The 25,910-nt window shown below is 33.3% G+C and overlaps 1 protein-coding gene across 1 annotated transcript in view; it reads left to right on the top strand.

Moving 5' to 3' along the window:
- LOC144451660 (kinesin-like protein KIF1A) overlaps positions 1-25,910 on the top strand; it is a 112,919-nt gene that overhangs the window by 5,599 nt on the left and 81,410 nt on the right. The window contains exon 2 of the mRNA XM_078142554.1: positions 9,209-9,382. Within this exon, the coding sequence (XP_077998680.1) occupies positions 9,283-9,382 (100 nt within the window). The 5' untranslated portion in view covers positions 9,209-9,282. The remainder of the gene's footprint in view (positions 1-9,208; positions 9,383-25,910) is intronic.

The raw sequence follows: 25,910 nt of genomic DNA, 5'->3' as shown, positions 1-25,910 counted from the left end.
GACTGTGACATATTTAAAATGCACTTCACTTGCAACAAAAATACTGAGATACATTAACACACTACCAGTCCTTTCTAGCAGTCACAATAGGAACCCTGACTAATATAATAAAGTGACAAACTCCCAAGTCATCTATTCATCAGAGTTTTCGAAAAAAAAGTATTGCTTTTATTTTCGTTTGACCTGCAAGAATTGTCGTTTTAATTTCCCCTAGTGGGATGAATAAACTAATTCTGATTCTAATTCTGGTTCTGACAGTAGAAATTTTGTTGAGGTTATTCTAAAATCTTTCAAATTATACAATAAAAAGTGTAAACTACTACATGGCCATTTGACTAAGTGCTTGCAAATTATGCAAATTATGTAATAATTTAATTTTGTTGTCGACACTAGCTTGTGATCAGATTTCTAAATTTCAATAACTTTTATTCCCAATGGATGGAATTAAAAATAGACTGCATTGTATGTTATATTTAGTTGATAAATTTAGATAAAATACAGTGCGTTGATAAAAAATAGAAATACTGGTAATGCAATTGTAGTGTTGCAATATATATTACACGGACAAACTATCATTGTCGTGATCAAGATAAATGACTTTCTGCTTGAATGGGTTGATAAAAACACAGGGTATATATATAAAACTGCTGATGGGTTCCACCCCTTCATATTGCAAATTAAATTTAATGTCTTGAGTCAGTCAGAAATTAATTTATATTTATTTCCTTTTGATAAAGTGATTTGTATCAACGCATTTAGACACACCATCATAATTTCCGCATACTAGAGTACGAATATGTTAAATGTTTTGCTCCAACATTTCTCTAAGTTCTGGTTTCAGTTGTATTTTAATACCGTAATACAAGAAATGGGAATGTATGAAGCTATTAGTATTACAAGGTTGCCACTGATTGGAAAACATTAACAATACAGCCAACAGATATGCCTATTTCCTAAATTTTTTCGAACCAATCGGAATGAACCTTATAAAAGTGCTTCATGTTATCTGCAAGACATATGCCATTTTTGAACTGAAACAAATTTGTTAACTGTTATGTGTAAGGCCCCATAGAGCTTTATTGTGAGGCACTTGAGGCTTTGTATACAATGTTTGACGTTAAGTAAACATTAGATCTATGGAATGCATTAATTATGAAGTATCTCAGTGGTCAATAACAAAAAAAACGCTGCCATACTGAGTTTTCAACTAGTTAATCTCTGCTTGAGCAATAATAATGTGAACTTTAAAAAAGTCTATCTTACAATCCGCACTTTTTTTTATTGCTTTGAAAAATTTTCTTAGATTTGCCAAATATTAGCATATTTTTCCCCCTCAAACTATCCAAAATGTCTAACTACAGTGTGGGAAATGTTGGACAATGAAAAGGAACCTCATTATAAATTCAAATATAAGATGTACGTTCTGTATAATCAGTCACATACATTTGTAGACAAACAATACATATATACAGAATCACATGCTAGTATGGTATAGTTTCTAGTCCCTGTATCATGTTTCACCTTGTTGACCTGAAATGACCTCGTCTATATTTAAACCACATCAGTTCACAGCAGGATGTTAAAAAAACGAAGATCATATTACATTGGTGCATCTCTTTGTCAGACAACTGTTTGCAAGATAGAACTTGCAGTTAGCCACACAAATGTGATTCGTTGAAATACTAGTAATACATACAACTTTTCCTCCTATTTTATATAAGATCACCAACTCACAAGACGATGTTAAAATTACAAGGATCATATGACATGATGTATGCGAGATAGAACTTGCAGTTAGCCTTAGAAATGTAATATTTAAAAAAAAAATAACTTGCCCATTGTGTAGTTCACACAAAACAACATCAGTTCACAACAGGGTGGTAAAATCACCAGGATCAGATTACATCATATATGCAAGATTGAACTTGCAGTTACATGTAGCCTCAGAAATGTAATACAAAAAAAAAAATTGCCTTGTGTATTTAGCATAAAATAACACCAGGTTTCAACAAGATATTGAAGTCACAAAGATCAAAAATGACATTCTACATGTATATACAAAATGTATATCTTTTGCCAGACACTCGTGTGCAAGATACAGTTTGCAGTTGACAGAAATCAAAACGATTTTCAAATATTAACTTGTCCTATTTCATATAGCCCATATACCAGCTCACAACATACTGGTAGTATAACAATAGTGAGATCAAATTACGTTATATATAAAAATTAATATATCTTTTTTTCAGACACTTGTATGAAACTTAAAGTTTCAATGAGAAGAGAAAACGTAGAATTAAACTCATAAATGTAATATTTTTCAAAAAGTAAGAACATGCTGATATACATTTGTAAAACCATACCAGTTCACAACAAAAAATTGAAATCTCAAAGATCATATTTTCAAATGTAATAAATGATAGTTTGTCATATTTGATATAAAACTATATTCGAGATAGTAAATCAAGATATTGAAATGTTGAAGATATTACATATTGGATATCATTTGTTCAACACTCCTACTTGAGCCTCAGAAATTTCGACTTGCCCTATTTTATATGAAACCACGTCATTTCACAAGATATTAAAATCTTGGATATTATATTACTTATTGGAGATATCATTTCTCGGGCACCCCTTCGCAAAATAGAACTTGAGCCTCAGAAATTAAATATTTCAAAAAATTGATATTGTGCCTAATTTGATATGAAACCTCAACAGTTCACCACAAGGGGAATGGAATCTTGAAGATCATGTTACGTTTTACGTCAGATATTTATGTTCACGGTAAAACTGTCAGAACTTCGACGTTATCAATCTCAAGAAGAAATTTCAAGTATTGTTTTGCCGTATTTGAATATGAACATAGAGTTAGTTCTTGATTCAGTAATTGTGTGAAAGTTCAAACGTCATCTCAGTGTTTGATTTGGGATATGTGTATTGTTATTCTGTCAATACATTTGGTATTGTACATGTACCATGCGTGAGCCAAGTTGAGAAAAAAAATATGGAATATATACACTGGTTGTTCTACGTCACAACAACACACGTCTATGTCACAACAACGCTTGTCTTATGTCAATGGTTCTGTTGTGTTTGAAATATGAGTCAAAATGTTCAAAATTGCCATTATTTTCCCCAGTTTTCTTGTGGCACTGGTGTAATGTTATTATGTTATTCTCCAATATTTTTCTTCATTCAACCGGAAAATTAATATTCATCCAGCATCTCTTCGTGGCAAAGGCCCCGTAGGTCACTCATATTTTCCTTGGCTGAATAAAGAAAAATGTTGAGGAATAATATCTAATTATTAGAGTTTTGAGTGTCAGAATTAGAAGTATCAGTATGAAGTCTTGTTTCATATTTGTGTTTTAGTGCTTATAATGACATCATGGAAATTTCAGTATCATGCGTCATATACATTTTTGTAAATCACAAAAAATGGAAATTCTCGCACAACCCTCTTACTGGCATCTGAGTTTCAACCAGATGATCTCATTCATATATATACTCTCCACACTATAAAGTGATTTTTTGCAAAGGTTTGTTAACCCCAGTAACAGAAATGGGGAACGTGGTAAAACTGCCATAGTTTCCTGTACATTGCACCATAATTTGATGGGAACGCTGGTAAAATGATACTCGGGTAGATTTTGCTTGCCTTTAATAATAATACTGCCCTTGGAATCACTGACTATACCAACCATAGCAAATACCTAGCAAGTTCTCATTTTATCCATGCACCGTATATGATGAACAATCTTGAATGAATAACATTGTCTGTGCTTCATGTATTCGAATAGTCAACAAATCAACAGTCTTCACCCTTACCAATTCTACCCACGTACACTTACACATGTACATCTGTGACTTGGTGTGATACTTATTAGTATTACTGAGTTCAGAGAAGTAAAAACAAATTCATATATTACTAAGTGTCATGGGGAACTCCAAGGACCCTAGAGTAATAATGAAAACAGGTGGTTAGAACAATAGACACTTTCCTTTATTAATGTTTACAAGGCTACATATCATGTATGCCAGCATTTGGGGAAAAAAACCACCAAACTGTCTTCAAAATTATGTTGACTTTTTCATGTATGCCCAGGTTTTTTCAGTCTTGTTTATAAAATACTACAGTGTAGAACTAGAAGTACTGGTAGTGGTAGAGCCTAGAGGATTTAGGGTCTTAGATTTCATTTACATGTACCTTCCGTAGTTACAGTCAGGAAGAGGACTTGCAAGGTTTTCCCAGATATAATGTTATACATTTAAGATTCATTTTATGAGTGTTTTGTACAAATGTACAGATACATTTGAATGTATAATCTACATGTTACATCATAAAGGGTATATTGAAAATGAATGGGAAACGTATCTCTGAATGTCAGAATAATCAGAGAATTTTTTTGTTTTGTTTTCGCTTGAGGAGAAACATTATATACACTGTGTTAATATATAATATTAACATGTACATATATGGAAATGTGTAGGTGATGTTTCCCAGGGTTGTGTGATATTGTAACTGTTAATATTGATGAGAACCGGATCACCTGGTAGGCATTGTTAAAATGCTAGACATGGACACATCTGTAGTACAAAATGTATGTGTGATCTGTAAATATATATCCTGAAAAGCCACCCGTCTGTGTGCTAGTACTAGCTAAAAGGAGATTATTTTGCACTCAGAAATCACCTGCGTGTGGAAACGCTGATCTGCGCATTCTCTCATACTTTTAGATGTTCTTTTTCAATATGTTTCTTCATTCTGTCAAGGAAAATACAAGTGACCCAAGGGGCCTTGTCACTACGGATCGAAAGGTGACTAGTAGTAACAAAGCCCCTTAGGTCACAATTATTTTTCTGGCAGAGTGAAGAAAAGTGTTACAGAATAATATTATAATAATTAATATCTGCACAAATGTGATTTATGAACAAGCGGGAAAATATAGGTGCCTTTAAATGTTTAACGGATATGTGTTGTCATGATGTCAAACAACAAGTATAAATCTCATATTTTTTGTTCCAACGTGTTCAATTTGGTTTGCAGGGGTATAAAAATTAGTAAAATTGTAACTAAAATATAAAAATTATTATGGAGTCATCATGAGCAAATGGTTAGAGTGGCTGGCTTGGAATCTGCAGGTTGCAGGTTTGAGACCCATCACTACCGTTTGTTTCTGAGTGGCTAAAGTCCTTGAGCAAGATTTGAACCATGACTGTGCCTCAGTCAACCTAGCTGTATAATTGGGGACCTGGTAGGATAGAGGTTACAATATGAATGCTTTAATCCTATCCTATGTGCTTATAAAGGCTGCAATGGATTGTATGCTCCCCATGGAGTTGAGGAAGTAATCGTAAAGGGCCATTGCGCCAATATAAATCTGAGCCAGGGGTCATTAAACACTTTGAGCACAAAGTGGGAAAGCGCTATATAAAAACTAACACTATTATTATAAACATTTATTAAAAATGGAAATATATTTGTAATACATTTTAATCAGGCAGAGAATTTTTGTAAATACACCTGTATCATGTACATGTATATGTATCATTTATACTCGAGTGCTTTGAACATAAATGCATTTGTAGAATTTTTTTTCATATTACAGTTTAAATAAGAAGAGGAAAACTTGAGAGTAAAAAAAGATAGATAAAAATATCATGCTGTTATCCAGGGTTCATTCCAGGGTTCGTAAGTAATGTAATGCATTTATAAACTACATGTACCTGGGAAACCCTAAAAATTAATGATTTTAACTTGCAATCTCCTGGAAAGTTAGATTTATGACATGGGCAGCCGTAAAATGTCAGTAATTCACATTCCTTGATAACGTCTGTCTGTGACAAGTTAACTGGTAGCTTGTTTATAACATATACTTTGGAAATTGACATAAATTGACTATGAAAAAACTGAAAAACAAATAAATTGTTTGTTGGATCGAGTTGGAAATTGAAACGTGTTAGTATGTAAATTATGAACCTTGCAATTCTATAGACAATTAACCAATTATGAAAAACACTTTGGATGTATATAAATTATGCAACAAAAATACAACCAATAACATTCCAATCGGAAAACTCTGTTCATAATTGTAAGCATTAAAAATGCAATTTACATTTATAATTAGCATAATGGGATGAATGAATTAAGTAACTTTATGGCAAATTGACTACGGCTGAAATCTGACAAGTAATAACAGATATAATAATGTGGATGGGAGAGCTGTTTAATATCTTATGTACCTTGGACTATTGCTAATTTGGTAGTTAACTTTTGTAGATGCCCAAGACTACCGTTAATTTGGTAGTCTAGATACAATGTTTAGTAGTCTATGTGTCCTGGACTATTGCTAATTTGGTAGTCTAGATACAATGTTTAGTAGTCTATGTGTCCTGGACTACTACTAATTTGGTAGTCTAGATACAATGTTTAGTAGTCTATGTGTCCTGGACTATTGCTAATTTGGTAGTCTAGATACAATGTTTAGTAGTCTATGTGTCCTGGACTACTACTAATTTGGTAGTCTAGATACAATGTTTAGTAGTCTATGTGTCCTGGACTACTGCTAATGTGGTAGTCTAGATACAATGTTTAGTAGTCTATGTGTCCTGGACTATTGCTAATTTGGTAGTCTAGATACAATGTTTAGTAGTCTATGTGCTCTGGACTACTGCTAATTTGGTAGTCTAGTTACAATGTTTAGTAGTCTACATGTATGTGTGCTGGACTACTGCTAATTTGGTAGTCTAGATACAATGTTTAGTAGTCCATATGTCCTCCTGGCAATTTTCACCTATTGTACTGTTTACTTTGCCAAAATAAAAGACAACCCAGAAGAAAAGAAAGAATTGTCACTATGGGGCTGTTTAAGTTGTGCTGTAACATTCAATCAGTGGTGACAGGTCATATAACTTGTCTCTTCTATCAATACGGGTCACTTCACAACAGGAAAAACTTCATATGTATTCAAATACATGTAGAGATTTTTACTGTGTCTGTTTCACACCTAGTAAACCTGTTATTATTACGTATAGCTAGTCATATGTCTGTGTTGAATTAATTTTCAAGATCATTAACTACGAAGTAATGACTTCCACTCTAATGTCTTGGAGACAGAGTCCTAAATTACAATCTACATGCTTTATGTTTTGTTTTTGTTTTGCCCATGTACAAGCGAATTGAATCAGATTTTTTTTTTTTTTTTTTTTTTTTTTTTTTGGTTGAAGGAGACTTAAATTTTAAAAGATTAAATGTGGAATGATTCATTAATAACGTATACTGGCTGAAGCCTGTAACCACTTTTTACAAAATATTTATGTTTTTTATATTAATTACAAGAGATCGCTATACATAGTTATATTAGCCTCAGTAGAAGGACACTCCTCAGATCTTTATACATGTATTATTGTGTTGTGGTCTTTGTACTTAGTTTCGTGCAAACAAAATAATAAATGTAACATTGAAGTTTTGATGAGCTTATCTTAATTCTGTCACTTTTACTGTTGCCCTAATGAACAAAACATTATCAGAAGGCAGTGTTTTTACTAAGATTGAGAACCTGGTAAACAGGAGGAAGGAATCATGTAAAACCCAACCATTTCTGTTAAATATTACTTGTGTTGTATAGATGGTACATACCTGTACAAAAATGTACATGTACCTTGATCTTGTGTGGGGAAGTAGGGAACCTCGGTTTAAGTTGTGATTTGGAAACTTAGGTTGATTTTACTTGCTTTTTACCACGAGCAAAAACACTGAGAAGGTGTACATTGTTCATGTGGGCTGTTTTCAGTTTGAGTTCTTCGGAATTATTACAAGCCCACCATCTTAATTATAATATGAATGATCATGAAACAGGCAGTGTGGGTTGAAGCCCAACATTTGAACTGGCCGGATCCTGTCAAGTTTAACATGTTTTCGAGTATAATGTACATGCGTAGGATGACCAAAGGTCCTTCAAAATTCAAATTCTAGTAGTGCGTATTGATGTCAGTGTTTCCATGGTTACACTACAAAAACTGGCTTCACCTACAAAAAATGTTTCACTGATGCGTCAAGACTGAAGATTGATGTAGATTAATTTCATTATACAAATGTACGTTTAGTGATCTTAGCATCAAAACGAGGAATCAAAACAAAGCGTAACTGCAGGGTAGGATGCATCATCATGTTGAGCAGACTAAGTACATGTATATGTATTATTACAGTATTTTGCAATATACCTGAGCTTTCAGGCAGGCAAACTTTCATGAATAGAAAATATTATATTTTGCAACCAGAATGCAACACCTTCATTTGCATATAATTGTTCATACGGATCACTATCACTGTTCATACAGATCGCATTTGTATGGTTGCCTACCTACTGTGTTCTGGTGGGCCTCTTCATTTTCTACATCAATATGATGTTGTCATGGTTACCATACAGTTGTACAGCAAGGTTTTTTTTCCTTGTTTATCTGTAATGAAATCAATTTAAGTCAACACTTTGAAGGTTAAGTCATGTGATTGCTTCTGATATGTGATGAATACAGTTAGAAATAGAATTCTACATTTGTATACTTCTTGGCTACTTCTCATCAAAGCCTGCATTTAGTAACTGGAGGAGAGTGCTACTGAACACACAAATCCTATGTATACATTTGTACTTGTACATTTACATTGTTCACATTTTGATCTGTTAGTGTTACTCTGTTAGTGAGATGCATAATGTTACAGCTAAAACAGAGAGTGTTTGTCAAACTTAAATCATATGGAGATCGATCTTTCAGCCACGCTGCCGCAATCCTGTGGAACCAACTACCAAACATTCTGCTCTGCACCGAGTAATGAGACTTTCAAATTAAGACTAAAGACATACCTATTGGAGAGAGTTATTTGTGACAGTATCCATATTGTAAAGTGCCAGTGAGCTTCACTTGATGGATGCCAGGCACTATATAAATCTCTTTATTTTATTTTTTATTTTATTTATTTATTTTTTGTCAGAAGACTGTACATGCATTTTTAACATAGATAATTTATGGTCTTCTGGCAAACACTGCCTGTTTTTGCTGTATGTCAATGGTTTATGTTCCAAGTTATTTCAATGACCTCCTTGAATTGTTGCTCTGTTGGAAGTTCGATAAAATACTTGGCCAGTTAGTTCATCCTAGTTCTTCAGATTTTCATGATTTTCACTCTGACTTCTTATTTTCTTTGCAGAAAGGAACTGAAGATTTGAAGAACGTAAAATCAAGAGACTTCCTGAGATAGTAAACTCACTTCAGAAGAAAGCCATGTCGTCAGTAAAGGTAGCAGTAAGGGTCCGTCCATTCAATTCAAGGGAATATGCCAGGGATGCAACATGTATCATTGATATGACGGGAAACACAACAAGTAAGTCAATTTTTTAGTTCGTAATTTTCAGTGTATGAACTTCACAAACTCATTGTATGCAGTAGTCTAGATACTATATGTGTAGCCATTCTCTACAATCTCTTTCTAACATGTAGTCAAATGGAAAAATTGTAGCGAAAAGCTAAATCTCCTGCTGGGGAAAGGATGAACAGCGCATGTCAATGGTACGCCATCACACACTGACAGGTGTTTGTAAGTTACTTCTTTCAGTTTGCTACAAACTCAACCTCCAGTGTGAATGTAAGTGACATGAGGACATGATAATGTCATCACATTGATATTACAAACTCCAGAGTCCAGTAGCATAAACTATAGCTGATGGAGGTGAAAACGGAATCCTGTGCTAGAGAAATCCGTTCGACTAGACGATGGAGATAATGGTAACACGTTTCAGACTAGACTGTGTACCATTGTATATGTAGGAACACTCTTCAACTCACATCTGATATTACACTATCCCTAGCTCTGTACTCAGAATCAATTTCCAGTCATCTTTAAGGGGAATATCACTCTAGGAAATAACTTTTGTCAGCTTTAAAGGTTAGGATTTCAATAGGGAACTTGCAAACCCGCCATGTTGAATGTTGCATCATGGGAAATGTGATAATGAATACTAATCAATTAGTATTGTAAACAATATTTTTACATTGTTTGTGACCACAAATAATCAATTCATAATCACCCTGACCATTGCGAGAGGTTTATTTTATCAGTAGCTCCAGATTGGATATTACGATAACCACAGATAATCCCATAGTCCTTTGTATCTGAGCATGCTCAGTCTGGATTGCAAGTTCCTTATGGGTAGCCCACTATGACTACTAAAGAAAAAAGTTAATTTCGAGCCCTGAAAATATATGTGCAAAAATCCATTATGTGGTAAAGCTGAAGAAACAGTTGGTCCAACATGAATATGTAATAGCAGAACATGAATATTCATGATTGTTTTATTTGACAATAATCACTTAGGTGTCATGAATATTTTATTTTCCACTGTTTTGTGAAATGACTCTAAAGAACACAAAGTTTACAAAATACTTGTATTTCCAGGAGTTGTGTTCCCCTTGAAGGAAAGTTGTACTGTTATTTTTATTTGACATCACAGTGAGTGTCAAGTAACATAGAAGCATAGCAGTCACGTATTAAGAGAACGACTTGTGTTTTAAATGACACCAGAAATCCATACTGACTGAGTAGTGGGCTATTGAGTGTAAATAACTTGCTGTCATACATGAAATGAGACTGATGTACTCCCAAGATTTCAGAAGTACAAGATTTGAAGTAGTTTTCATATGTTTATTCAGTCTGCCAATCATAAAAGGTTGTTTAGTAAGAAGACTTGTACAGGGATATCAACAAATGAATAGTTTTCTGTGGTAGAAAATTTCGAATTTGACTGGCACGAGATTTTTGATATACAATTTAATCAAGTAAACTCTGACATTTTCATATTTTCGTGTTTAGCAAGGATAAAGATTTTGAAAATAATAAATATCTTCAAATAAATAGTATTAGTTGTAAATAGTTGACTGTAGGTTAAAACTGGGGGTGTCACCAACATTAGATTTCTGACACAACTCTGATATTTTCGTATTTTCACATTTTATAAGATTAGTCTGAATGAAAACTTTGAAAATTATGTCTCAAATCTCTATGGATATCTCCAAATAAATAGTTTTCTGTTTAGAAAATTTGTGAGTGGATTTGTAACAATTTAGTTATCTCTGATATTTCCATGTAATATTATCATTGTGATGTATGGTTGGTAAGTAATTGAATTGAATTTATTTCACCAGAAACATAAAATAATAACAATGCAAAAAGGAAAATACAAATACAATAAAAGAAAATGCTCTGGTGAGGACCATGGAAATAGTTTACTAGAAACTAATCTAGTCCATGGTCCTTAATTGCATAGTGAAAACTTCGAAAGTAACACCTCAATCGGTATCCATAAAATAAATAGTTTTGTGTCGTAGAAAATTACGAGTATTAAACTGACACAAGAATTTTGTAACAAGTAGCCACCTCTGACATTTGCATATAATTTACATTTTCATTATAATTGTAATATGCAAGCTTGATATGCAATTGTATAATGAAAACTTTGAAAATAACACCTCAAATGATATCGCGAGATAAATTAAATTGCTCTCTGTGGTTCAGGAAATTGTTGTTATTGAAACTTCCCAAGTTATTTTGAATCAATAGTCAATTTAATATTGGATGTATTTTTAGCTTGGGCAATAATGATATGGGCATACATGTAATAATGTCTTATAACACCATCTCAAAGGAAACAAAAAATAGAATCACTTCTCAGTGTAATACTTCCGTACTCACTAATCTAAGAGAATTATCCCATTGTTAAGATAACTTTAGCAGATAATGTATTTTTTCCGTTTCTTATTTTCTACACAGTTTAAAGATGTAAAATGTAAAAATGTAAATTTTTAAAATACCAAAAAATACCAAAATGAAAGTTCAAATTTTTGGCTGTCATGTTCAAAATTGGATAAACTTTTAAAGTACTCGTCATATTACTTGGTACAGTGCATGTATGCAAGTTTAAATCATAGATATAAATTTCATATATTGTTACTTCTCAGATCCTAGTTCGATATTTAGAAAATAGTGTTCTTAAAATTGAAAAATAATCCATCTATGTGTCTGAGCAGGATCATGTTTTTATAAAACTGTTGTCTAGTATTTGTGTTCATTGTCTTGAATTTGATATGTGTAGTTTATCATGGTTTTCAGTGCCAGTTTAAGTACCGTGTATTGAATTTTTTGTCAATGCATTTTTAGATTGATAGATTTCGGGTTTCTCATACCCCACGAGTTGTTTACACTTTTTTAGCATTTCTTCTTGGTGTGTTCATCTTCCAAGTGGTGTTGCTGATGGTGGTAAGTTCATGTAGGTAAAGAATCTCAAGTTCCTCATTCTTTTTCTGAAGCTACCCAAACAAAATCATGGTTTAATGTATTGGGAATCAGTTTTTATATCAGATTGCCCTTTCTATTACTGAGGTTTGTACACCAAAGCAAAACAGTGCATACATTTGTACATAATCCTGTTGATATCCTGTTTTTCTAGTTCATCTAACAACAACTGTCAATTGAACACAGACCATGCTATGTGAAATATTCCAAGCATCTGAACAGAATACATACTATTAATAAGTTTCCATCACATGACGATGACTTTACAATTAGTATGACAAATATATTACATCACATGTGCATGTGATGTAAGTGTTATGACTGTAATTGTAAACATTTAGTTGTAATTTAGTACAAAAACTACTTCGACTAGTTTAGCACCATGAGTGGAAGTTTTCAAGAAGTTTGTATTGAATTGAATAGAACCTAAATATTCATATGAATGCATATATTCGCTTTTGTTTATCACCGTGGACAAAATATTAAGATGCGTACCCCAAAATATCCTGTTAAATCCTGAAACTGATACAGACATTTACTGTAGCTGTCAGCTGTAGTTTTGTGGAGGCGACTGCCTACCGACGTAATTTAGCAAAATTGAAACTACATGTACCATACTGTAAACTACTTCTTGGCAGTTTTATGATGGATTTCACATATGACAAATTCAGTTTCTGTTCTGTATTTTGAATGTGTGTTTGTAATTGAGAAAGATTAAAATTATACAGGCTATTTCCTGAAGTGAAATCAATGTACGTGGAGCTTCCTGTGACAACATGATAAATAATTCCCATTGTTGACTACTTTGGTCTTGTTTGTAGCCAGTTACACAATCCATCATGTATGTATTAATGGATTGTATGCTCCCTCGGGAGTCGAGAAAGTATAGGGTGGCTGTGCCATTATAGGTCCATGCCACGGGTAATATTGTAAAGTGCTTTCAGCACAGTGTGGAAAAGCCTTAATAAGTTATATAAAAAACTAACATTATTATTAATGCAACAGAATCCTTATGACGCATACATGAGTGCAAATGTGACATACCCGGGGTATTCACATGATGTCATTTTCATGAAACTTGGTCCCTGAGGCGTGTTCTATGAACAGTTCCCCAAATATCAAGAGAAGCAATATCAAATGATGCAATGGAATGGAATTAATTAGAACTGTGTTTTCAACTGGGGGAATATAGATATTGATTCCAAGGCAATGGAAATTATGCCAATCAATGTGATCATCAGAACTGGTCAGAAAATAATGGAAAAATGGCCTACAGATGTCTTATAGGAGTGTAAAGAAAAGAGAAATTAGATATTGAAAATGAAATGGGATTAGATTAGATTAGATTAGATTAGATTAGATTCGATTACAGGTATAGAATAGGGATGATATGGATCACTCAGATGTAGATATTGTATTAAAATATATCAAGAAAATTCTTTCCTTGTATATATTAATTATAGCCAATTGGGAGATTAGATTAGATTAGACTATATTAGATTAGATTAGATGTATAGAATAGGGATTATGGTATATCTATATGGATCACTCGGATGTAGATTTTTTTTTGAAATATTTATATCAAAAATAATCAAGAAGATTCCTTCTTCTAAATATTGATTATAACCCGAGGCATTGTAGATACAGAAAGTCTAAACTTAAGGGATGAAAAACTGAGCTGGTTTGTGGTTTGAGGCAGTAAACATTGATTGAATTCAGTGGGTTTGAATAACAAGGAGTCAGTCAATTTACGGTACCTGAAATAGAATATTACTGCCTACATGTACATGTAGGCGCATCATAAAAATAACGAACATTCGATTTCTTGGTCGACACCATAATTTCCGCTCCACACGCTTCACATGCATTACTATATAGGCGCGTGTGAGAATAAGTTGACCTTAAGTGTTTAATATTGACCTTTTAGCATACGGTGAAAAACTAATGCAGGTACTGAGAATTTACGTCAAAATGTGACGATATAAACAAAATATTTCTGTGCAAATGTTTGATATTGTAAGATATTCTATTTCAGATTAAAATGTGAAAAAGAACAGTATGAATATTTATGATATACATTTTATAACTAGCAATTAATTGCTTATTCAAACGTGAATGGCTTATAGGGAACTTGCAAAACTGCCATGTTGAATGTTGCATCATGGGAAATGTGATAATAAATACTAATCAATTAGCATTGTAAACAGTAATGTTATATTGTTTTTAACCATAAATAATCAGTTCCTAGTCACCCTGACAATTGTGGGAGGTTTATTTTATCGGTTGCTCCGGATTAGGTACGATAACCACAGATAATTCCATAGTCCTTTACGTCTGAGCATGCTCAGTCAGGATTGCAAGTTCCCTATTTAACGCTTTGCTATTATATCTGTAATTACGCTACCTTGAACATTAAATATTGTGATATGTTAATATTCCCAGTTTGTTAGAAATTCTATTCTTAAAAAGTAATTATTTTTATAAAAGGCAAAACATCAATTTACCTTCAGCCTTGGTACGTTTTACAATATCTTGTTGGACTTATTTGACTGTGTGCATGACAATATTAATGTCAGTCAATACAGTATTTCTAGAATCACACCTGCTTGAACAGTAAATATTTTGATATGTTAATATTTCCAGTTTATTAGAAATTCTATTCTTAGAACGTAGCTGTTGTGAAAAAAAGGAAATGTCAAATTGTATCTGTAGCCTTAGTACGTTTTGCAAACTGTTGTTCGGCTTATTCTTCCGTGCGCATATTAAGTTTGGTCAATACAGTATTTCTATAATCACACTAGCTTGAGCAATTGAATAATTGGTATGTTTATATGCCCAGTTTTCTATTCTAAGAAGGTAATTGCTGAATGTGAAAAAAGACAAAACATAAATTTATCTGAAGCGCTATAGGATATATTTTATATTAAACACTTGCTTGTATTTGAACGGGTGCATAACAGTCACATATCATCGCACAGGCTTGCCTGAACATTAACTATTTTGAAATGTTTATGTATTCCCATTATATCCTAAAATAGATGTGTGCGTGAAACTCATGAAAAAAGGCAAAACATCCAATTATCTGTAGGCTAGCATATATTCTATAACAAGCTTTATTTTGCATATATTGGAACGTGTATATGACAATGTGAAATAAATTTCAATCAATGCAGTGTTTCTGCTTCTAAGTTCTATACCTTGATGATGGTGAAATATTTTGACATATTTACACTTTCATTTTAAAAGAAATTCTACTCTCAGATAGTCACCATATTGAAGCAAGGCAAAACATGCAAATATCCTGCAGGTACATTTAATAGGCTGTCGTCTAGTTTACATCAGACCGTGTGCATATCAGTATAAATTTCATACAATATTTCTCCCTCTGCACCTGCTCGAGCGTTAAATATTTTGAAATGTTTATTATATCCCCATTTTATTAGAAATTCTATTCTTAGACTAATGAGTTTCTCAAGAAGCCAAAAAAAAAAACCGTATGTCGCCTTGATATGTGTGTACGTCACATAGCAACTCAAGAAATACTTTAATTTTGGATTGACGTAAATGGAAGACATCGGTAAGGAGAAGTGAGACATGACTTGCATACGAAATCAGGTTATTAATGCAAGGGCCATTTTGAATGCAATCTCAGAATCTAATGCCCAGCCACTGAATACTCAATGTGTCGATTTCCACTTCCATATTTGGAGATGCATCACCATATTTGGGCATCTCTACTGTTATATCTTGCATAAATTATAGTTTTTCTTCACCTGATGTGATACTTCGCGTGTTTTGCATCCCATTAGTCATGTAAGATGCTCCAGAGATAACATTTATCACCACTACAATTGCTTGAATATATTTTTATGCATCATTCTGTAGATTTTGTCGTCAAAATTTTGGCTTGATTTTGAAAGCCACATGCAGGAAAACTTAGCCACTAATTTAACTGGATTTTTGTTGATAAAAACAGACAACTTTTATTAACAAAATTATAGAATTCAATTTCAAATAATGATTCCATGAATTTTACTACAAAATAAAAATCCTTTGCCATTCGGACTAGTCGTATATTTTTAGATGTTTCATTATCACTTAATTAACCAATTTATATAGTTTTATAGTTTTACTATCTCAGTTGACTTTGCAGAATTCATCTTCTCTTTGACAATATTTCTTTGTGGAGTTGAAATAATATGAATTTGAATATGTTCAGAAAATTTTGCCAATTCAGTGTCCAAGCGTAGTTGTGAGGAGTCACTTAGCCATGTGCATTGTCATCACAGTACAAGAAATTTTTTTGTTTTACACAATTTATTTTCATGGTTTTGTTCTCCAGTGAAATTATTTTACAAGTAGTGGAAGCTTCCAGGTTTACTGAATACATATATATACTGTAGTGAAAAAAGGGGATAACATCAAATGAAAACATAAAAATTAATGATGTGAGATTACGTGTGCTTATAGAAGTTATAGGTGTAGGACAGTGTCACAACCTGGTTAAAGAATTTATCAATCTGATCTAAGTTAGGGGGTCTGATCTGTTCCTCCAGTATAACCTAAGACTAATAAATTCAAACCCCCTAGCTTGAATACAAACGTGTTTATTTAATCTTACCCAATGAATTTCCTTTAAAAATGAATTCCTTCACCATTATAATTCAGGTGAGGATGTTTTTGTAAAGGAAATACTGAAACATTGCTAAGGTCACTGGCCTTTGGTGATAGATTTACAGTGGAAGACCTTGCATGAATAGTTGTATGCAGATTGAGTACACATCCTTCGTGGCGCCAGTCAGTGGCTCCAACATCGCAATTGATCCATCTATATTTCAAGACAAATTAAATATACTGACTAGAACTTACTGTAGGAATTAAATTGGAATATGTCAGGTCTACATTTGATCTAAGGTAGTATTAAAACAAATTAGATATACTGAGTTAGGACCCAGGAACTAATAATTGGAACGTCAGTTATTGTGCATCATAATTTTGTTAGGAAATTGATGTCACCTGGGTTAGTGAAGTCCTAGTACGATCAATAATAAACAGTTTAAATTTTGGTACCAATGTTTAATATTGTAGACTGTTAGAGTTGTACTTGTAGAGTTTCACTTTCGTTGTGTATGTATATGTGTGTGGGGGCGGGGTAAATTTTCACTTTGAGTATTCTGTGTGTATGTGGGAGATGTGTGGGATAGAGTTTCACTTCTAGTATATTACATGTACATGTACATTGTGTACGTGGATGTGAATTGTACAGTCTCTCTGTCTATAGATCATTTGACAAATAAACCATCAATGTGGCTAAAAATTCAGGAAAACAAGAATTTTACAATTTTGGAAAGACGTAGTATAATAGATATAATCCAGTTCCATGTTGACATTTACTGACCCATAGATAAGATTCTGATGTCAGTAACAATTGTTCATCACTTGTTTCTCTGACTTATACCTGAGGTGGTATGACCTTTTCAAAATTCTAACATCAGATGTACCCATAAAGATTAAATGTCATCTACAAATGTACTATTACTATGGCTACCTGTGTCTACTTAAAGGGTTTGTTACTTGTCGATAGTCATTGAATACAACAGCGATGCTTTTATAGAAATTTTGGGACTGGATTCCTTCGGGGTAACTTTCAACTTTCACCACTTGGCATTAAAATCTTGCAATCTACTGTACAGTATTCATGAAGTATGATATATGATATATAGTTGCATGTAGACATGTGGGTGGTTTTCAAATCCGTTTTCTTTTGAGCCAGAATACATTTTCTCTAATTAATCCCCATCCATTTATAGGCTTTAGAGTGAAGGTTTGTGTTTGCCCATGTTACACCCCCTCCTAAGCCAGAACATCTATGAAACTCTGAACACGTAAAAACTCCCCCACATTATGAACCGTAGTGATTATCATGTCTACATTGCCTACTGTCTATATTTGATTAGTCCCCACTCCTTCCATCCTATCCCACCTCCTTGCTGAGCAGGAACATACAATGTACTTGTATGATGCTCAAATTACAAAAAATGTTCCTGTTATATACCCCTATACCTCCTCCCTTCCACCTCGCCGGAAAGATCCAGTTGGTTACAAAAGCAGAGCAACGACTGGACGTTTCCAACTACTTTCCAGCCTTTCTAAATCCCACTTGATGTCTCGCAGTCGTCTCCGCCTGATGTAGTTCTCCTGCTGAAAAAAATGTCAGTGGAAACCCTGACGTGTTCTTCAACATTGTGTATATGTGAGGTGCAAAGTGAGACAATGTTCGTGTCACGCTACCATTCAAAAGATATGTGAGGCTGCCTCAACATGTCGTACCCTACAGCTTTAGGAAAGCAGTGCCATCAGACCCAGTAAAACAGTTCGGCTGCATTCTCATGATCTTACATGTATGGAGCGTCACAATACATCAGTAACATGAACTATTATTCAATTACCCAGATGCATTCCTGATTGCAGTTTAACCTCCATTTATTATACAGTTTGACAGACCAATTAGCAAATTGTCAACTATTCCTGGGTGATGGCAACCTCATTACAAATGCAATTAGTAAGATAACAATTGTAGGACAACAGAGGTCATGTAAATTGAATAGACATTGAAAGATCAAGATACTGTAGGTCTTTAACCTTTGGAAAAACTCATTTTGCATTAATGTATACAATGTTCATAGTATGTCAAATTTATACATATGTAAAGGGGAACACCCCAGTGTCACCGAAAACAAACAATTTTCATCTTTAGAGAAATTTGACAAAAATTTTGTCATTTTGTCAGTTCAAAGAAGATAAGGAAAAATGCCTGTCAGCAGTTTGAGATTATGCCTTCATTCAGACTCTGCTAGTCTCGTGCTTAGATGGCATCAAATCTAAAGATCTCTTTTCGATAACATGATGCATGGGTAGCAGCTAGACTGACACAGAGCAGGAATTTAACCTCAGACTTTTGAAATTTGATAGCAGTGCTGAAATTGGAGAGAACAAGCCGTTCACAGTTAATTTATTTTATTTCACTTTTGTCATTCCTAATAACAATGACATGTTTTCTTTACAACAATGACTGTTGATAATGAATTACAAATTATATTTTAATTATTTCTAATAGAAATTTCAATAGATATTGAAAATGAATTATTTATTGATATGATGAAAAGATGACTACAATTACAAAGCATATATTATATTTTCAGTCGATAATAGATTCCTGTACTTCATACAGATAGGCAAGAAGGCATCCATGGTATTTCTATATACATAATTACATTACTTATAACATTGTCACATGACATGATCATCTGACAGTCACATGATCATCTGAGTCACATGACCATTTGACAATGACTGACACATGACCATCTGATAAAGTGACCATTGACATTCTTCTTGTCTGGAATCCATGTGGATGGGGATTTTAAATTTTAGTGAGAAGAAAAACTTGAATTTAAAATTCTCATCTGCATGGATTCCAGGCTAGTTTTCTCAACATTATGGGAAGGTGGAAATGTTCGATAACAAAAATATGTACTAGGGAAGTAGATTGTTGAGTAAAATATGTCATTATCAGCATATTTATGGCATACACCAGAAGAGGTCTTTACCACTTATGTTGTCCTTCAGTGTGTTTTTGAAATGTAGAAATCACAAGTGGTGTTGTGTAGATGTAAATTTATGGGAACATTTTGAACAAGAGCCTAAGGGACAGTGTTTTTAAAGCAGGGTGAATGACAACAATACCAGGGTGCGCAAGTTGTTGATAACAAGGTGGCAGCAGAGAGCATTGCTAAAGACCCTCATGGAAACCACTGTGTCAGTCACATGATCTTGATACATGCCAGTCACATGAGTTATCTATTAATATACCACTTTCAAAGTGGCTGTCTAATTAACTGTCATGTTACAAACATCAAAATATGTCACTGATTGCTACTAGTATTCAAGATAAAAATAGTCACATTGTTATCGTCAAATGTGAATGTTACCACCCATGTATATCAATCTAGTCCACTGTTCATTTTGTAGTATGTTCATTTTTGACAATTCTAGCACACACAGCATGAGTTCACTTGTCCTGAAATGTTTATTTGTAGTAAATTGTACTGCTTTCAAAGAAACTGGAAAATTTGGCATGCTGTGTAGTACAAAATAACATATCCTGATTTTGGTGACATTAACACTGTATAATTAATATCATTGCATGATAGATGCCTGTAGTAGGTGGATTGAAACATCATTATCATTTCAAATTTCCGAAGTATTGAATTTCGAAATTAGAAATAAAAGACTTGAGACGTCCATAGGAGACGATTTATTTCTTTGAACATCACAATTATGGAGTACAATTGTGGAAAAATTAAAAAGAAGGTAAATTTTCACATAAAATGTAATAATGTATGATTTATGCATGTGCTAGGTGTCAATCATGCACCTACATTTTATGTCTGTACATGTAGGAAGCTTCCATACGTAAAACGCCTCTGAGTCATCTTTTTCAAGGCAGAATGTTTAGTTTTCTTTGTTCAGGGTAGTCTGAAAGGTCCAGTTGTTAGTCCATGTATGTAAGTTGTAACCACCCACTACCCACATGCTGTTGAGCACACTGCATAAATGAAAACAACTGGATCTCTCGGGCTATGTTCAGGATAGTAGAAATACATTTCTATACCTACATGTATGATAAATTTAACATTGAAATGTAATTTATTTGGAAGTTCCCTCAAAACAGAAGCTATCATAGATTATGTAGAGAATTGATTTTAAAACTATTAACTATTCAATTTCCCTCCAAACATGATAGTTATCCATTGAAAATTTATGCAAATTTTAAAACTATTAAGTGTATTGGGTTTCCTTGCCTGGCCTAGGGACTTGGCTATCTACATTGTAGCACAACAGAGTTCTGGCGAATGGTATTATTACACCATAGCCAAGTCTTTTGAGCTCGTCATTCTCCTCGGTGCATACTTTGTAGGGGTTCATTTCAAAATATGAGAAAAAAAAATGATTTAGAACTAACTACGTGGCATATATTAATATTGAATTTTGCTCAAACACAGTGGTTGATAGAAAATATGAATTTCCAAATGATAAAAATCCCTCCCACATATTTTTGTTGGGTTTTAATTTCTCTTCTTTCATGTGTTTCATTTTTGGCATTCTATTTCATTTCCTTTAGACTCGGAGTGACAGTTATCAAAACAAAACATGAATTCTCATAATAAACAAAGACAGTATTTTGGAAATAAATTACATTAAAGATGACATGATCTTTATACTTCAGTTGTAATCTGTCAGATTATTTCTCTCAGGAGACACTGAAGAATGCACACATACATTTGTAATACATGCAGATATGTAGAATACAAAGATGTAATAAATACGACTTTTCCCGATGTAATCTGTACGGAATCTAGCCCATGTTATGGCGTTCATTACTTCCACTGTTTTGACTTCTTTAATTTAATTTCTAAGCCATACAGAATACTATAGTTTGATGAATTGAAAACATTTTGTATGCCCTTAGTTAACTTGACAGCTTTCATTTTGATGTGAATTTGTTTATTTCAAAAAGTCTCCAAAGAACTGAAAGATATAAAGGATTAATACTGCAATGAAGTGTACAATTTCTTTATTAACTCTGTGTAGCCTGTCTAAGCTGTCATGTCCTCAGGTGACTCGATTGCTTTCATTTTGATGTGAATTCATTTAAAGCTGATACAAAGAATTGAAAGATCATATAATGAACTGAACAACTCTCTTGTCAACTCTAAGCTCTATGTCCTTGGTTGACTTGATGGCATTCATAGATCCAAGTTATTATTGGTGTGAATTCAGTTGTTAAAAACTGATACAAAGAATTGAAAAATGTTGTGTAGGATTATCCAATGAATGAATGAATGAAGTGTACGATTTCCGTATCAACTGTTTGTAGTTAGTCCAGGGATGTATCTAATAATGTTAAAAGTAGTCGATAAAAGGTAAAAAAGTAGTTGATGATATCTAAGAATGAGACTTATAGATCTGCCCAATTATGGAAATACACTGGTTGAGACAAAGAATATTTTTATTAATAAAAAATTGCCGGCAAGAACTTGCCGAGTATCCAGTTGTTTGCCCCCAGTTACCGCACATGTACCAATAAGCTTATCAATAAGACTATATCGCTGTTGCCAAGGTTGTCCTTATTTGGTGTGATGGATTTCTTAGATAAAAGTTACTGTTATTAATTTATAAAATTTGTGATTCAAAATATTGAAGGATGTTTTATATTTATATCAGAATGAAATGCATAATTTGTACCGTGTCGCAGCTGTGTGTAAACTGCCATGCTCACTCTTACATATCAAACCAATTACCTACGGAATTAATCTGTAAAAATGAAATTACATTATATAGATGTGAGGTTTTGTGCGAATGAAATGACGCATTTTACAAAGCGATGCGTTAATTTCGTTGAACTGGTACAATTTTTACAGTCGAGTGTTTACATTGTATTTCTTTGATGTGATACATCTTAATGTTAATACAGAGCTGTGCAGTCATTTCCATAAATTGACGCATCTTACAGAGTTGTGTGTTAATTTCCTTGAACTGACACATTTTATAGATCTATGCATTAATTTCCTTGAACTGGTGTATTTACCGAACTTTGCATTTATTTCCTTGAAGCACATTTTCTGTGTCTGTCCAATTGCTGACCCTGCCTCTAAAGCTTTCTCTAATTTCATCGTCTGTTAACTAGAGAAGCATTCACCGTAAATTGACATTGAATCAAGTTCCAATTTGGTTTCCAGATTAGCATAATTCAATTTAGCAGTTCTTTGCTTGCAAAAAGAAAAGGTCAATTTAACCGACAGGCAAGCGACTGTAAATTCATTGATTATGTTTGTACTGAAAAGGGTATTTCTGTATTCAAAGCACACGTATTCACGGTCCAAGGAATGAAAGTATTTTTGTATTCAAAGCACACATATTCACAGTCCAAGGAATGAAAGTATTTTTGTATTCAAAGCACACATATTCACGGTCCAAGTATTGAAAGTATTTCTGTATTCAAAGCACACATATTCACAGTCCAAGAAATGAAAGTATTTTTGTATTCAAAGCACACATATTCACAGTCCAAGGAATGAAAGTATTTTTGTATTCAAAGCACACATATTCCCATTGCAGGGATGGAGACAACCTGAATCAAGATAAACCGGGAAATACTCTTTATCTTTTTCGCATATGCTGAGTCTGACAAAATCAATCTTGCATGGTTATCTCAACCATTAAAGTTGTAGTGGCAGTAGTTAATAATTCTGATGATAAAACTGAGTTATGTGAAAGTGTTTGCATTTTTATCAGGAGTCAGCATGCTCATATGATTATAATTTTATCTACTTGGATAGCCAAATAGTTGTCATATGACATCCCTCTACATTGAAAATCCATGCATGTATTATTAATTATTCATGTTTTTTGCAGACACATGTATTATTTACTTCAGATCTGTACTATTTTACAGCTTACACAATATGAATTGAATTGCATAAATATGTATATTTTATTAATAGAGAAGCAACAGACGTGCATGTTTGATGTGATATTCAGCATCTTTGTTGATTACTTGTGATTAAATATTAACAAAATCATTTCCTGTATGTACAATAATGAACTTTTCACAAATTTTCCATTTTTTTGCAATTTGTTGAGTTATGAACACAAAGTCAGTCCATGTTGTTTCACTGTTATTTTTTTCCAGTGAAAAACATAAAATATAATTAAGTGGTTAAATTAAAAACCCAAAATAAGGGTGAATTGTCAACTACCATGTTTCGTCCGCATTTCATGACAGTCTATGGAAAAAGTCTCCAAAATTTACACCTTTCCGTGAAATATTTGCCAATATTTATTAAATATTATGTTTCTGGTTTATAGACAGAATGCTGGACATTATCGTCATATTTGTTGAATTTAACAGAGAGAGTAATCATTGAAAAAATGGTGCCGACGACAGATAATTTTTTGCCATTGAGAAACTTGTAACACACCTTCCTATCTATATACCTGTATACTAGTAGATAGGATAGTATACATACTATGCCTGTATGTTACACTCAAAGATAGACACATACAAAATAGAGATGTAAATTACCGGGTATGCATTTGTACCGTTTTATTCATATTTGTGTATATCAATATCGGTTCAAGTGCCTGTGGCGGAAATATAGCAATGGTCCTCTATTTCTTAAATAGATTTTAATTTGTACACAAGGGGGGGGGGGGGGGTATCTTTCATATATAGCACCATCTTTTCATGATACTTGGAATGATTTTCCTAGAAACAAATGTTTGTGCCCTTGGCCTGTAAGTGTTCAATGTAAAATCTAATGTTGTAACACACTCAAGAGTGACAAACACAATTTGATTTCCCTTGGCATATCATTGTCAGATATGAAATGTAGATTTAGTGTCAGGAATTGGTCAAGGTCTCTCTAAAACAGCCATGATGAGTACACTTGAAAGATTTCATATCATAGAGGTTGTCACGTACTGATTACCTCCATACAATTTGCCAAGGCCCATGTTCTTATATATAAAACCAACTGCTAAAGAAACATTTTGATTTCAATTTATTTTAAATACCTTAGTTACCATGACAACATATTCAAAACTTAAGACCTTATCGAAGGCTTGTTAAGTAGCTGATAAAATTTCCTTGACATTTTGATTTCATTTCAAAGACCTTAGTTACCATGCCAACAAACCTAAGACTTCATCTGCAACTTAGTTCACCCACAGGCTATTTAAGGAGCAGATTAAAATTTCTTGACAGTTTCTTATGCGTAAATCAGTGATGAGGTAGAAGGTTGCCATGACTACGCTAGCTCAATCCCCATGGAGGCTGATTCTATCGTACCTCTGAGGGCAAGTGAATTTGAATATTGTTTTCACAGCTTCTTTTTCAAAGGGAAATTGAACAACAAGTAATCCGTAGGGATATTTACACTTAATACTAGCATTATCAATTTATATGTATTGGAAGTCAGTTTGACCTTTCGAGGCCGTCAAATGAAGACTGAAAACTGGTCTAGGGTCTGGGGTCTGAAGACATCACAGGATGAAGTAATGATTAGTTCTTGTATCACCACCATGGGTTCTTATTACTTACGATTTAGTTTCACCAATTCAGATTGATAAATTCTGTCAAACTGTCCATTTTGTGGTATTAATACTGGTATTAATCAGAGGAAGAATTCTATCTATGATCACGTTAGGAAATACATTATTATTATACCATGCATGTGCCAGGTTCAACAAAAAATATGGAATATATATATGCTTGTCATTGTACGTCATGACAACGTGTGGCTATGTCACTGGTTCTTAGTGATATATTCGAAATATGAGTCAAAATGTTGAAAATTGCCATGATTACTTTTCCCTATATTTCTTTGATATTACTGGCACTGGTATGATTATGTTAATCTCCAATATTTGTCTTCATTCAGTTGGAAAATACTTGTGTACTAAGGGTTGTTACTATTCGTGGCAAAGGCCCCTTAATAGG

Source organism: Glandiceps talaboti, chromosome 21, assembly GCF_964340395.1.
Source record: "Glandiceps talaboti chromosome 21, keGlaTala1.1, whole genome shotgun sequence".
Classification (NCBI taxonomy): domain Eukaryota; kingdom Metazoa; phylum Hemichordata; class Enteropneusta; family Spengelidae; genus Glandiceps; species Glandiceps talaboti.
Note: the sequence above shows the minus strand (reverse complement) of the source record. Positions and strands in the feature narration are given on the sequence as shown.